Source organism: Lepidochelys kempii, chromosome 3, assembly GCF_965140265.1.
Source record: "Lepidochelys kempii isolate rLepKem1 chromosome 3, rLepKem1.hap2, whole genome shotgun sequence".
Lineage (NCBI taxonomy): Eukaryota > Metazoa > Chordata > Testudines > Cheloniidae > Lepidochelys > Lepidochelys kempii.
In genome coordinates this window covers 59,719,964-59,736,376 of record NC_133258.1, presented here as the reverse complement: position 1 = coordinate 59,736,376, position 16,413 = coordinate 59,719,964, and the positions used below count along the sequence as shown (strand labels likewise).

The 16,413-nt window shown below is 40.7% G+C and overlaps 1 protein-coding gene across 12 annotated transcripts in view; it reads right to left on the bottom strand.

Moving 5' to 3' along the window:
• The window catches only part of SENP6 (SUMO specific peptidase 6), a 158,857-nt gene that overhangs the window by 22,832 nt on the left and 119,612 nt on the right, over window positions 1-16,413 (bottom strand). For all 12 annotated transcript variants that reach the window (XM_073336489.1, XM_073336496.1, XM_073336486.1 and 9 more), the window contains 5 exons: window positions 10,617-10,846; window positions 9,936-10,045; window positions 9,734-9,850; window positions 8,362-8,484; window positions 7,943-8,035 (listed from right to left, as the gene is read on the bottom strand). In XM_073336489.1, coding sequence (XP_073192590.1) covers window positions 7,943-8,035; window positions 8,362-8,484; window positions 9,734-9,850; window positions 9,936-10,045; window positions 10,617-10,846 — 673 coding nt within the window. The remainder of the gene's footprint in view (window positions 1-7,942; window positions 8,036-8,361; window positions 8,485-9,733; window positions 9,851-9,935; window positions 10,046-10,616; window positions 10,847-16,413) is intronic.

Here is a 16,413-nt window from a genome sequence, read left to right as displayed (position 1 = left end):
CTGAAGCTGTCTCAAACAATTTTACCCCAATTTTACCCCAATTTTTCTTACCCTGTAGGTAAGAAATTATTATAATACTCAGTTCACAAATGGAAAATGGAGACAAAAGAGATTAAATGGCTGCTTAAGGTCATATAAAAAGTCTGTGGCTGAGCTGGGACCCAGATCTCCTGAGTCCCAGTTCAGTGCTTTCATTACAAGGCCATCCTTGTGCACTTGGAAGACTCAACACAAAATGGCAGCATCTAACATGCAATCACAATACAATTAGCAATATGAGTATTTTAATATCTTCTTGATGTATTCTGCACATCCGCGAATGCCAGGTGGAAGTGCTTAACAGACTATACAGTAAGGAGGCCATAAGGCATCCAGCACTTAACAAACATAGTTGGGGAGCACAACCTGAAGTGGAGGCTTAACATGTTGTTTGAAATAGGTATGCAAATCAGATCAGAGATGCTTTGGGCTCATATTTTGCCAATACCTGGGAGGATGTAGGGGACTGAACATGCTGGAACCTGAAAGACAGAAATAACTGGTTGGAAAATCGTTCCCAGACAGTAGTTACCAGTGGTTCAGACTCCTACTGGAAGGGCATAACAAGTGGGGTCCCACAGGGATCAGTTCTGGGTCCGGTTCTGTTCAATATCATCATCAATGATTTAGATAATGGCATAGAGAGTACACTTACAAAGTTTGCAGATGGTATCAAGCTGGGAGGGGTTGCAAGTGCTTTGGAAGATAGGATTAAAATTCAAAATGGTCTAGACAAACTGGAGAAATGGTCTGAAGTAAATAGGATGAAATTCAATCAGGACAAATGCAAAGTACTTCACTTAGGAAGGAACAATCAGTTGCACACATACAAAATGGGAAATGACTGCCTAGGAAGCAGTACTGCAGAAAGGGATCTGGTGGTCATAGTGCATCACAAGCAAAATATGAGTCAACAGTGTAACACTGCTGCAAAAAACAAACAAAAAAAACAACCACCATCATTCTGGGATGTATTAGCAGGAGTGTTGTAAGCAAGACACGAGATGAAATTCTTCCACTCTACTCCGTGCTGATTAGGTCTCAACTGGAGTACTATGTCCAGATCTGGGCACCACATTTCAGGAAAGATGTGGACAAATTGGAGAAAGTCCAGAGAAGAGCAACAAAAATTATTAAAGGTCTAGAAAACATGACCTATGAGCGATGATTGAAAAAAACTGGGTTTGTTTAGTCTGGAGAAGAGAAGACTGAGAGGGGACATAACAGTTTTCAAGTACATAAAAAGGTTGTTACAAGGAGGAAGGAAAAAAATTGTTCTCCTTAACCACTGAGGACAGGACAAGAAGCAATGGGCTTAAATTGAAACAAGGGCGGTTTAGGTTGGACATTAAGAAAAACGTCTTGTCAGCGTGGTTAAGCACTGGAATAAATTGCCTAGGGAGGTGGTGGAATCTCCGTAATTGAGGATTTTTAAGAGCAGGTTGGACAAACACCTGTTCGGGATGGTCTAGATAATATTTAGTCCTGCCTTGAGTGCAGGGGACTGGTCTAGATCACCTCCCGAGGTCCCTTCCAGTTCTATGATTCTAACCGTTGGTATTTGCGGCTATTAAATATTTTTTTCTTTTGTTAATGGTGAATTTCATCTTATTATAGTAAATATGCTTTTATTCATCAGTTTTTTAAATGTAGGAGTCTGTATAAGGGAGGCTAGGGAGTAGTGAAATGGTGATGTATAGAAGGTAAATTGAAGTATGGTGGATAGATCAACTTAACACAGAAATAAAAGGCACAAATCAAATTTATTAAGCCCACAACGGCAAAAATAAGCCACTGAAAATACAAAAAGCAACAATGAAATATTTCCAGACTGCAGAGACAAGAAAGTCATGTGCTGGGGATTCCCATTCTCTTTGTCTTGATTGCCTGCACAAGTGGAGTGCTATGAGAACAGACGGAAGGGAACATACAAGTTTAGGTGGCAGCCCAACAAAAGCTGCTACTCTCCTGTACCATGGTATTGTCCTGAGGATGTGGTACATATTTAACAAGTGCAGAGGACTACTGTTGGGATAAGACTGCTTGCTGTCTTTGCACCTGCAAGTATTCTTTCAAGAACTCCTCATGTATCTCTTGCTCCTGCAGCTTCATTCCTCTACCATGATGTACATTTATTCATTGATATTCTGTTCTCTTGGTTAAATCTGTTGTCTTAAAAATAAAAAATAAAATGTTGGTATGTGGTTCCTCAAACTCGGTAAGAGTGGTGCTTAAAAGAACCAAACCAAAACCAACAAACATGAAGGAAGATCTCATTTTCACTTTCCTTCCCCAGAAGATGGTCAAGCACTCGACTACTTGCGTTCCTGGATTCCTGGTTCCTTTTCTGCTCTGTGATGCTCTTGCGGCAAAAGTAGTCACTGAAGTGAGAAGGAGAGGTTTAATATGCATTAGGTCATTAATGGCACAGTCTGTCTTGGGATTTGAAATGATAGGGACATAAACGAACATTAACAACATTTATAATATGGCTCACTGGGAAGAGGTGTTGGATTACTGGGACCAATGTACATGGGTGTGTGGTGGTGCCAGGGAAGTCGTTTGATAGGGGTGTGGTATATTTCAAAAGGGACTAAAGAAACATTTATTGCAGGCATCTTAACATAATCTTTATAGTTAAGTCTCCAGCAAACAAAACAAAAACAAACAAGGGGGGCAGAGGGATAAATTCATACTTGAATTATTCTCATGGATTATAATTTAAGGACATGCTCCAAAATTAGACACACATAAGAAGGCTCCATAGCATCATCTTCTGGTCTGATTGGTAAACACAATAGTCTGAATTGGCAAAAATTTGCAGATTTCAAAATTTTTTAGTTAAAAATAAATTCTCTACTTTAGGTTACTGCTTGGCCTTGTCTACACAGAAAAATTGTGCTGCTTTAATAATTCTGGTATAGTTAAAAAGCAGTACAACTCCCCCTGGGCGGATGCAGTTAAAGCAGGGTAGTTTATTACCCTTCCTGTATGGGAATAAACTATACTTGTATGAGTGCTTTTATACTAGTCTAACTGCATCTACATTAGGAGTTATAGTAGTATAACTAAATCAGTTAAAAAAAAGAAAAATCACACCTGCAACTGACCGTTATAGCAGTACAAAAACTGTATATTGACCGTTCTTAATGAATAGCAGTGAGGACAATGGAAGAGGAGAAAAGATCTACAATTCCATGGCCCTTGACTGTGGCTGTTAGCAAACTGCTCTAATTGTGTGCAAACAATGAGCTTGTGCCCAAATGTTGATATGAATTAAACAAAAAGCAGAACGAAATGCATTTGCAACTAGGTAGCCAACTGAACAGATACCTGAGCCTGGCATATCAAACAACAGATATAATGCAAGTACATGCTAGGGCTAAGATGCCCTAGCTTGTTGCAATGAAGTTCTTCTTTTACATTTTCTGTATTTCAGTGTTTGACTTTTAAAATTAGTGGACTACAATTTTGCATATGGACATGTAGCATGACTTAGGCTAGCCACGGTTAGTTCCCAGAAACGTTGGCTTTACTTGAAACAGCCCATGCAGCCTCAAGTGGAAGGTTAGAGAGAGCTGCCTACTTGCTGGAATCTAGTGGAGCAAAGCTGGATGAATGGGGAAGGCATAAGGACCTGCTGCTGTGCAGGCAGAGAGGATACTTGCAGAGACTGGAGGGCATGATAGGAGTGACTTCTACTTTCATTTGAGACTGTATCTGTCAGTTTCATAATTATGGCAATGATCTTATGAACCCAGAAGTCTGTTCCCCCATTCAGGAGCCTGCAAAACTAGCCCTGATCAGCAGAAATAAAAAAACAAACAAAAAGTTAATATACCTTATACAGAAGTCCCCTCATCTCCAGAGTCCTCTTCCACCTGAACAATCTTCACTAGCAACTCCAGAAATTCTTAAACAGGTCCTGTGATCCCAGCCTGGTTTCCAGCACCTCTTGGTTTTCAAATATCTCTTGCCTTGGACTCAACCATCCTAATGGTGTCCTCCATTCGCATCCTTACAAGCCTTATACTGGGTGTCTAGATGCTGTCCGATAGTACCTCCTTCTCCACAGATGGAAAAGGCCCAATGACAGGGACTGGTTCAATGAAAGACATTTTCATGTCTGCCCCAAAGTGGATGTTACCTTGGCTCATATTGGATTGGACCATCAACATTTTTGTTTTTTCCTTTCTCTGTTTCTCAGAGCAAGCAATACCCTGCTTTTCAGGGACAAGAGTGTACCAAATTACAGAGTTTCAGCTGCGACAACCATTTTGTCTCCCAGACATCAGCCTTGGGCCAGCAGGGCAGAGTGTCCTCGTACGATGGCTTCTTCCAAGACTTGCTTCATAATCAGCTAGCACTGCATTAGTGGAGCCCAACATTGTGACTTGTCTTGACCAGAGGAAGTACAATCTAAGTGTGAGACTGTCTGTGAACCAATGTGAGTAAGTTTGTGTGGACATATGGGTATGTTACAGGCATGCCAGTAGTCCAAATTTCTCTAGTATAGACAGCGCCTTTTAATGCCTGACATCTTCAAAGTTCTGTGCAAATTAATGTTCAACTAAACTCATAAGCATATTTCTAGCTCAATAGCATGTTTCAGGATTAAGAATTATTCTCACTTTGCAGCTATGAAAACACTGGAAGAGAGAGATTAAGAGTCTTGCTTAAGGCTACATAACAAACCATTGGCAGAGCAATGAACAGAATTCAGATTCCTTGTCCTGTGCTCAGTCAGCTACATCATATTGCCTCTTTAGGTCCAACCACTGAACAAGCGCACAAAGGAAGACAAAAATGGCTTAAGGAGCTCCTTTATAGGCCTTTTGCATACAAGCAATATTTTGCGCAGCTTTGATAAATCATAGATCAGAATCTCACCCTTCATATTCCAAACATTCAGAAAGCTACCACTTGTGATAAATATGTCACGATTCTTAGTCAAAGTTTTCAGTCTTTATATTATTCCAGTTGTAGTTTCCCCATAAGTGTTCACATTTTCTTAAAAAGTTGGCTGAAGAGTTAATGGTAACCTCATGTTTCTAAAAGGGGAAATGAGTTTGGGAATTACCTTGATATTTTTGCTCATTTTGATGGAAGTTAGGGGAGCAGAAGGTAACGTGCTTTTGTCCTTGGAGAAGCACTTAACACTAATGTTCCCTGACGACCATTAGGAAGACAACAAGGGTATGTCTACACTACAATTAAAAACCCATGGTTGGCCTGTGCCCGCTGACTTAGGCGCGCAGGGATATTTAACTGCAATGTAGATATTTGGGCTCAAGCCCATCTCTTGTACCCTGCAAGGGGGGAGGGTCCCAGAATTTGGACTGCAGCCTGAGCCTGAACCTGAACATCTACACCACAGTTACAGCCCCTTAGCCTACGCCCAAGTCAGCTGGCACAGGCCAGCTGCAGATGTCTAAGGGTATGTCTACACAGCAAAGAAAAACCTGCAGCTGGCTCATCCCAGTCGATTCAGGCTCACAGGGCTCATGCACCATCCCAAGCCTGGAAGTCTACATGACAAAGGAACAGCCCCATGGCCCAAGCCCGAGTCAGCTGGCAAGGGCCAGCCACGGGTTTTCCTTTGCTGTATAGGCTTACACTCAGTCTGCCTTTTTACACAGGGAAAGTGATGGTTTAAAAAGATTAAGGAAAATAATTACACCTAAATAAAGTGACAAAGACAAGAATTTCAACTGCCTCCACGTCCCTCTTCATGCAGATTCTTGGCAATTTCTTCCAAGAGAAAACTGACAAAATAGAACGTTCTTCCTTCCCCTTCTACAAGTCACATCTCCTTCTCCCACATCACAGATGGGTTCTGAACTAGTACTCCATCCTCATGCTCCTTGATCAGCCATCTTTTACACAGTTGACGATGTTCTTGAATTCTTGTCCTCCCTTGGCTTCTGTCACTCTGCTTCTCCTTGTTCACCTCCTACTTCTCTAGTCATTCCTTCAGTATGTCCTTTGGAGGAACCTTTTCCTCTGCTCTCCAGCTGCCTGTGGGGGTTCCATAGGACTCTGTCCTTGGTCCCCTTCTCTTCTTCCTCTATACCTTATCTCTGGGAAATCTCATCCACAAACAAAAATTCAACTATCTTCTCTTGCTGACGATTCAACAGATCTACTCCAGACCGGTCTCCTTCTGTATGGACTAAATCCTAGCCTGTCTCTCTGCCATCTCACGGATGCCCACCTGACAGCTCAAGCCCACCACTGCAAAAACAGATCTCAATCTTCTCCCCAAAAAACCCTCCTCACTACCTCCTCTCTGAGTCACTATGGACACCACCACCATCTGTATTGTCACTCAGGGCTTGTGAACACTTACGGAGGGATCGATGAGTGGCGATCGATGCATCGGTGGTCGATTTAGCAGGTCTAGTGAAGACCCACTAAATCAACCACAGATCACTCTCCCGTCGACTCCTATACTCCACCGGATCGAGAAGAGTAGGGGGAGTCGACGGGAGAGTGTCTCTCGTCGACATCGTGTAGTATGGACCCCACGGCAAGTAGGATCAAAGTTACGTCGATCTGAGTTACGCTATTCATGTAACTCAAATTGCGTAACTGAGATCCAATTTCCCCTGTAGTGTTGACAAGGCCTCAGGCCCGTAACCTTCAACTTGGACCTGTCTTTAGATCCTTATATCCAGGCTATATCTATATCTTGGTGATTCTTTCTGCATAAATCTCTAAGATACAGCCTTTCTATTCATCCACACAGCTAAAACTCTCAGCCACACTCTCTCATCACCTCACATCTTGATTACTGCAACATCTTTCTCTCTGGTCTTCACAAATGCAATTTTACCCTGCTCACATTCATTCAGAATACAGCTTCAAAGATCATTTCCTTAACCTGTCACTTTGATGTCACCTCTTGAATCCACTCGTTGGTTCCCCCCTTTCTATCCAATCTAACATAAGCTGTTGGTATTTACTTTCAAGGCCCTTTACAGTCCATCCCCACATGAGCTATCATCTCTCATTTGCTATTTAGCCATCAGTATTCACCTCCAATTGGCCCATAAGAGTAGTCTCTCTTGCCCAACTGTTAAATTTTCAAACATACTTTCATGCTTCCTCCCATGCTACCCCAACATGTTTGGGAGACAGTCCCCAAAAACATCTGCAAGACTACTGCATTACCTACCTTCAAATCTCTCCTTAAAACTCTCCTTTACTGTGATCCCTACAAAAAACTTAATGACTGTTGTTTCTGCATACCAGCAGCCTCACTCCCTATTATGTTGACCAATGCTGTCTCTCTGTTGCCTTGTACTCCCCAGTCTGTCTGCATCCATCTGTTATCTCTTGTCTTGTACTTAGATTGCAAACTCCTGGGACCAGGGACTGTTTTTGTTTGTTCAGGACCCAGCACAAAACTAGAGCTCCTAGGTGCTACGGTAATACAAATAATATATAATAAACTGTATCAGCTGTGGGGGCTTGGCCCCACTGGAGCCAAGAGCAGACCACTTGAATGTCCTGGGGTGGGGGGTGGGGGTCATCTCATAATCCATCAGTTAAAAAAAAAAGCTTTCAATGTAAAAAGTTAAAAACCCCAACAGTACTGACTAAAATCAGATTAGAAGTGAAAGTTTTAAATAAAGCTAGATGAAAAGTAAGATCTCTCTCAGGAAAATTGTTTCATTTTTGCTCAATCTCCATATTTCCTAATAATTCATGTGTTATGACACTCGCACTGTCCTTCCATTTTTGGAAGTTTTTACCAGTTTGAGATAAACACTCAACATATGAAACAGGGAAGGCTGCTGTAACTTCAAGTGCAATCACTGTAAGCATACTTTTCATTTAAAAATTGGCAATCCAAACAACTTCTACTGTATAAAGTTAATAAAAGGCAGTTCTTTCTTACGCTTCATTAAGGGGAACAAAAATAAAATCCTTCTCAAAAATATCAACATGCCGTGTCCATGTTTTTACTCGCCCATGTCGCTTCTGCTGTACTCTGTAAGACACCAAAAGCAGAGAATAAATATTCAATGTCATTATACAATATTTTATGGCACCATGTAACCTTTGTTTGGCTGGACTATTTTTTTTTTTTTTAAGACTACCTTTTGGGATATTTTCATGATATTAGCACTAGCAGAAAAAATTTCTAAAGATTTGTAGTGCATATTCTACATTTATAATTCTTGGGATAAGACTTCCAAGATTTTAACTAGAATCAGCAGCTAAAATACAATTCCATATATTGTTTCTATGGGTTTTGTGTAATGTCTCTATTCTAATGGCCTTCATTGTGTTTAGCACTTAATACATCACACTTACGAGAGATTTGCAGTTTCATGAAGATTTCTTCTCTCTCTTTGATTAAGGCGTTTATAGAAAAACGAACTGAACACATGAATTCTGTCAGCATCTTCTTTTTTCAGTTTTTCTAGGACCAAATACCTGTTTTAGGAAAAATATCCTATTTTTAATATTTTTTTAAAATGCCTGCAGTTGTTTTATGTAAAGCTCTGTGTTACTCAACTAGCTGGCAAAGTCTGCCACATAGTGGCCATATTGACCAGACAGCAGCGCCCACCCAAAAGGTTTCAGATGCCCCTCATTAAATTGGAATGAACTACAAAAGCGTCATGGCTCAGTTAACTAACTAGACTGAAACTAACAAATGCTATGCTACCCACAATTCGAGGCAACATTTTTGCTCAAGAAATTTCATTACTTGTGGGTTTGAGATGGTCCTTTATTATGGGTTTCTGTTTAATTTCTTTTGTTATCAAACCACGTAGAAGATTTAAACTTGTTTGTTAATGGGTCATTGACACAGTATACAAATAAAAAATAGCAACCTCAAAGCTCGGTTACAAAAGAAAGAGTAATTAAAATTCTAAAACTGAGGCTCTCAGTCTTCTCTTTTCTTCTAAAAAATATTTTAATAAATATATTGAATTTATACACACACACACCCCCACCCATCCCTCTCCAACATATTAGGCACCAAACCTCAACCACATGATTATGTCATTTAATACTATAGGTTGAAAACTGGCATTTTTAAAAATCGCATTCTAAGGGACTGCTAAAAGGCTTTTGATTAGCAAATTCTATAAATCAAAATAATTAAATTCAGGTCTAGTGCATACAAAAATTCTGAACATGTTTAAAGAAAAGGAGTACTTGTGGCATCTTAGAGACTAACCAATTTATTTGAGCATAAGCTTTCGTGAGCTACAGCTCACTTCATCGGATGCAACCACGAAGTGAGCTGTAGAGCTCACGAAAGCTTATGCTCAAATAAATTGGTTAGTCTCTAAGGTGCCACAAGTACTCCTTTTCTTTTTGCGAATACAGCCTAACACGGCTGCTACTCTGAAACCTGAACATGTTCATTCACCTTAAAGAGAGGAAGGTCAAACTAAGGTTATATTTCTTCCCTATTTAGTTATCACTATTATTCCTGTTATTGAGAAGCTTTGCAGAATCTTGTTTTCAAATTGAAAAAGTGTCAGACAGGACATAAACCGTAAGATTAAAAACCTTTTAACAAAATAACAATTCAATTTTTAAATCTGGCAGACGTAAATGGCTTGAAACCAAGTCATGCTAATTGACCTACAGAGCTTTGGTGTAAACACGTTTCAAGAGCCATAGCGAAGAGATGCTAAAAAACAGCTTGAAGTAACAAAAAACTTACTTTAAATAAAAATCAATAATAACATCATTTAAAAATTCTCCTTCATTTAGGCAATGGAGGTCTTCATTGGTCACAGAAATACCACCTTTAGCAGGAGGAGGTGGATAAACTATCAACCTGCAAAGAAAAATACATTAAATAATAAATATGAAACTCCACAGAAAGTAGCAAAGCATTGCAAAAACACAGAAAGACATCTTACTTTTCTATAGGACCAATAAAGACTGTCTGTGGCTCTCCAATTTCATCATCATCATCAAAAAATTGAAATGGAGGTGCATTTCGCAGCTGCATTTTGGATTCAGAGACAACCTTATAAAAATGAATATAATATTTATTCCAAATGTACACTCAAAGTTTATAAAATTAAATGATTAAATCCTTATAAATTCCCCCAAGGAGACATGTTCCATTGTTTTTAAAAAAATGCTTTGAGAGGCTAAGCAGAGGCATTTTACTGACAGGGTGGTAATATCATTAGTACCATGGTCTAAAAGAACTATTTAACATAACAAAGGGAAGAAAAATAGTTTTAATTCAATTATGGTACTTATATGTCAGTCTGACTGGCAGACAAACTAAAGTGATAGCTCAAAATTCTGCAAGCTCTTAGGAAGTTAAATTTGGTGAAAAGAAAACACTAATTACATTTAACTACAGTGAAGCAAAATAATTTCCCTCTTCTGGAATTGTACTAATGTTACACATTTAGCTAAAATTCTGCAAAAATGAAATATTTGAACTAAAATCTAGAAAGACGAAAAAATATATACTAAAAGACAATTGCTCCGAGTGAAACAGCACAGTCTAAGCATAGTATTTGTAAATCAAAATGACATCACAACTCAGAGTAAAGCTTTGGTCCAGAACAAAATATATTTACATTTTTAATTTTGTTTTCTTTATGAGAAGAAGTGCTTCCTTTGGAGTTGTCTTCCAAGGATTTTGTAAAGGCCACAAGCCTACCATTGGCTTCTTCAAATGGAATTTTCACAAAGAAATCAGAAATGTTATTCCTGATACCAATCTCAGCAACAATTTTTTCAAATATTGTATTTCCATGAGCATCAAGACCAGTCTCAAAAATCAGAACAATGTACTGTTCTTCTGGATCTAAGGAAAAAACAGACACACAATTGACAATTTACTTAAAAATGCATAAAAATCTATCGGATTTTCCTGTTTGAAAGTTATTGATGTTAAACAGCCTTCAGTCAAAACAAATGCATTAAAACAGTAACATCAAAATTTTACAACTTGGATTCTCAAAGTGAAGCCTGATTTTCAGAGGTGCCGAACCTCCACAAATCCCATGAGTATTGTGTGTTCTTATCTATTCTGAAATATCAGGCACATATGATTTACAAGGTTAAAAATTAATGCATAAAGACATGCATCTAGATTTGAAAAATTTGGCCTAAGTTTGTTTAGTATGGTAAAGTTATCCTAAATACAGATAATCTGAAATACAAACAAATAGATTTCTCACTCTAAAAATATCTCATAAGAACAACAGCATAAAACCATGTGTACTGGGGGGAGGAAGAAATACTCTTAAAGAAAACAGAAAGTGTAATAATTGCTTCCTGGCCATAAAAATGTACATGGAGTATTTTTTGGAGGATTTAAAACAAAACACTATAATCAGTTTATTCACCCACGTCTTACATTTTGTCTAGCCATTTAAACCTGTGCAAAGTATTGCAAAATACTACCATTATCATTTGGAAAAGTGGAGAATCACACCTGATACAAATATTTATAAAAAGACACAGAATCAGAGATCCTAACATACTTTAAAAAGCAGTATCTTCTCTGTAACTTGGACCTCACTTAAAAAGCCAATGAAATTATCAAGTCACTCACACTTTCTTTTCTTCGTATTATACCTGCTGTCTTGTAATTTCAGTAAAATTTCATATCGGTATAAAAAGAACATAAGAATGGCCCTACTGGGTCAGACCAAAGGTCCATCTAGCCCAGTATCCGGTCTTCCAACAGCGGCCAATGCCAGGTGTCCCAGAAGGAATGAACAGAACAGGTAATCATCAAGTGACCCTTCCCCAGTCGCTCATTCCTAGCTTCTGGCAAACCAAGGCTAGGGACACCATTCCTACCCACCCTGGCTAATAGCCATAGATGGACCTATCCTCCATGAATTTATCCGGTTCTTTTTTGAACCCCGTTATGCTTTTGGCCTTCACAACATTCTCTGGCAAGAAGTTCCACAGGTTGATTGTGCGTTGTATGAAGAAATACTTCCTTTTATTTGTTTTAAACCTGCTGCCTATTAATTTCATTTGGTGACCCAGTCATGATTTTATAGACCTCAATCATATCTCCCCTTAGCCATCTCTTTTCCAAGTTGAAAAGTCCCAGTCTTATAAATCTCTTCTCATATGGAAGCCGTTCCATACCCCCTAATCATTTTTGTTGCCCTTTTCTGAACCTTTTCCAATTCCAATATATCTTTTTTGAGATGGGGCAACCACACCTGGACACAGTATTCAAGATGTGGGTATACCATGGATTTATATAGAGGCAATATGATATTTTCTGTCCTATTATCTATCCCTTTCGTAATTATTCCCAGCATTCTGTTCGCTTTTTTGACTGCCACAGCACACTGTGTGGATGTTTTCAAAGAACTATTCACAATGACTCCAAGATTTCTTTCTTGAGTGGTAACAGCTAATTTATACTCTATCGTTTTATATCTGGAGACAGGGGGCTTAATTGTTCCCATATCAACACCAGTATTCATGAACAGCAGTGCCACTGAAATCAGTGGAGTTACACCAATATATATCTGGTATAAGAGGAGAGTCATAACCCAGGATGTATATATGTATGTATGCGTGCACACTTTTATAGACCTAGAATAAGCAAGTCCCCCTGTTCTAAAATGTTCACAAGCTAAATTAGGTTTATAATCTAAATCAGGGGTCTCAAACTCAAATGACCACGAGGGCCACATGAGGACTAGTACATTGGCCCAAGGGCCACACCACTGACCACTCCACCCCTTCCATGAGGCCCCGCTCCTGCCCTGCCTCTTCTCACCCCTTCCCTGCTCCATTCCAACCCCTTCCCCAAAATCCCAACCCCAACTCCGCTCCCTTCCTGCTCCCAGGGGGTGCAGGGTGCATCAGGGGGCTCAAAGCAGGGGGTTGGGGTGCAAGAGGGAGTGTGGGCTGCGTCAGGGGGCTAAGGGCAGGGTGGGGCAGGGGCTCAGGGCAGAAGGTTGGGGTACAGGAGGGGTGCAGCAGGGGGCCCAGGGCAGGAGGATGGGGTGCAAGAGACGTGCGGGGTGCGACAGGGGGCTCAGGGCAGGGGGCTGGTGCAGCAGGGATGCTGCAGGGGCTTAGGGTCAGGGTGCAGGAGGGGGCGTGGAGTGCAGAAGGGGGCTCGGGGCAGGGGGTTTGGCTGCAGGAAGGGTTCGGGGGGCAGGTCCGGCCCGGTGCACGCCGGGAAACAGCCGGGACCTGGGGGAGGAGGGGCACAGGGGTCTGTTTCAGAGCAGCAGCTGTGTCAGTCTGTATCCGCAAAAAGAAAAGGAGTACTTGTGGAACCTTAAAGACTAACAAATTTATTGGAGCATAAGCTTTTGTGAGCTACAGCTCCTCCAGGTACCTCCCCCGAAGCTCCCATTGGCTGGGAACTGGCAGAGTTGGGGGTGCTGCGGGAAACTGGTGGGTCGCAGAAAATAACACCACGGGCCACATGCAGCCCATGTGTTTGAGACCCCTGATCTAAATTGACAAAGAACCAAAAGTATTAGGGTTAAGAATGCAACATGCAAGTAAACTAACTTGAGCTAAAGTTTACCACATACTTTGATTTCACAATTTGTTGATTTTGTAATTTCTTTATTAATAACTAATAAATCCATCTGCCTTCTCTTACGAGCTGTACCAATGTGCCAGCTCATCTATTACTGTGTGACATTTAAAACATCCACCCTGTCTCTCCCCACCACCCGCCCGCAAACAGACATGGCTGCAAAGGAAAAAGGTACCTAGATGATGCCAGATTAAATTTCTGTGTTAGAAAGAGCATCTGGGAACGACTCTCCATGCTCTCTCCTGCTTCTAGAAATCTGGAGTAGCTGCAGCCACATTGGGAGGAGCCAAACATTTAGGAGTCTGTCCTGTTGAACATTACGGTAACCCTAGTTACAGGACCGTCCCTAGACATTGTGGTGCCCTAAGCAGCTCCCCCTGTGGTGGGGGTGGATGGGGGAGCTGCGTCCAAGGCCTGTGTGGGGCAGGAGCAGGCTTGGGGGGCAGGGAGAAACTGCTCCTCAGCATACACTGGTGATGTGGAGTGGGCTGGGGCCAGGTCACTTCACTTCTCGCCACCCGGTAAGTGCAGGGCATGCCTGACCCCTGCTGCAGTCCCCCTGGACATAGCTCTGGGGAAGGGATGGAGTGGGAGCAGGGCTGGGGAGGAGCAGGGGTGGAAAGAGGAGGGGTGGGGACTATGGAGAAGGGGTGGAGTGGGCACGGGGCGAGAGCAGGGGCAGGTTTCCTGGACGGCTCAGCAGCTGCATAGTTTGCGTATGGGTAAGGATGGCCCTGCCTAGCTAGTCACTATCTAACTCAGAGAAAAGGAGTATGAAAGTAGATCCAAGATTGTTTTTTCAAAGTTTCATATTTTAAGGCCAAAAGGGACCATTAGACAATCTATTCTTAACTCCTGCATAAACACAGACCATAGCATTTCATCCAGTTACCCCAGCACAGAGTCCAATAAATTGTGCCTGACTAAAGCATATTTTTTAGATAGGCATCTATTCTTGATTGAAAGACATCAAGAGATGGAGAATTCACCATTTCCCTTGGCAGGAGTTCCAACGGTTAGTCACCCCTATCAAAAATCTGTGCCATATTTCTAATTTGAATCTGTCTGGCTTTAACTTCCAGCCATTGGTTCCTACTATACCTTTCTTTGCTGAAAGAAAGAGGCCTTAGTACCCAGTGTTTTCTTCCCATGAAGATAACAGTGTGTAAATACCAAGTCACCTCTGATCTTTTTGATAAATTTAACAGATTGAACTCCTTCAACCTCTCACTGTCAGGCATTTTTTCCAGCCCTTCAATCATTAGCCAATCAGGCATCTCTTTTCATTCTTTCCCTCATGAAAAGAACATGAGGGCCCAGAATGAAAGTGAATGAGTGAATTTTTTGTGGTAATGAGTTTCATAGATTGGCTGTGCACTAATGATATAACTACACTGAAAAAACTAAAAAAAAAAACCCATACACACCACCCACACAAAATCCTGCGGAAGCAAGTCCCAGAGCCCCAGTCAACTGACTGTGTCTTGTGGTGCTCGCACTATGAGGCAGAGATTCTTGCTCAGAATGGAATCTGGGCTCTGCAACCCCATAATGGGGGTTGGGTCTTGGAGCCCAGCCGGGAACATCTACACTGCTATTTTTAGCCCTGTAGCATGAGCCCAAGTCAGTTGATTTGGGCTCTGAGACTCCCTGCTGTGTGGTTTTTCCCACCTCCCCCAGTGTTGACACACCCTGAAACAGAGAATATTTTTGGGGAGTTTTAAAATTTGCTAGTAAACTGTTCAGTATGATTTAGCAGCAATCTGATGTATACTATATAAGCCAAATAAGATTGAGATGATGTTCAAAGAATGCTCAAACCAACCAGCAAAAATAGTGGACGTATCAGCATCCCATAAAAGTGGAGCGTTGACTCATTCATTTCTAATGTTTGCGACCAGGGGAGTCTTGTTGGTTCCTCTGTTGCTACTGGATTTTCAAGTAGCAGGAGATGTTAAATAAGTTTTGGTGGTATTGTTTGGGCTAACGACTGAGGTGGTTAAGAGCTACTGATATTACATGTCTGGATGCCCTTTCAATTTTTTAAAAGTGCATTTATGTAACAATTTGTAATATAATAGATAAACAATGTACAAACATACGAAGAAGTTTATGATAAGCACATGTCACTCATTAGAAAACACCTTGGTAATTCACTTGTAAACCCAAATTTGCTACGCAACATGTGATTTATCCAAGCTGTTTCTGAAGCACATCTCTCTGTGGTACCTGAATTGATCATCCCTAACTTTTAAGAAACACTTTTCAAATCATGCTTCTCCACTTATATGTTTTCAATCTTCTTAAAAATAAAGTGATTATTAAAAAAGTTCTTTGGTTAACAAGGGCTCAAACTGTGCAGATCCAGAGTAACTCCAGATGTTAGGAATCTGTCTAATATGCCCTGTGGGAAATCAATAGGCTCATCGCTGAGTGGGAGGCTGAAATGGTCAAGAAAGAAAAGTAGGTTTTAACCTACTATTATTTATTTTATATTACAGACTTAAGAACTATGTAGAGATATAGACACTAAATATGAGATTAAATTCTAGATAGTTTTACAAGCCAGCACTTTCAGCAGCAAAAGTAACCTATGAGAATTTCTGTTCACAGTTGATAGCTATGGATCATTGTTTACCTTTCCCAAGCTGTTTCCATGGAAACAAACTGCATGGGAATTAATTTTTTTTTTTTTAAAAAGACCTTGTTACGTAACAGTAAGAATTCTCAAAATAAACTGTCCCCACACATTCATCCTTTTGTAGTCATGAACTTAAATGCATACATTCTGAACGTTAACAGTAGTTATGTCAAGCTTCCAGATCTACTCCCAGAGA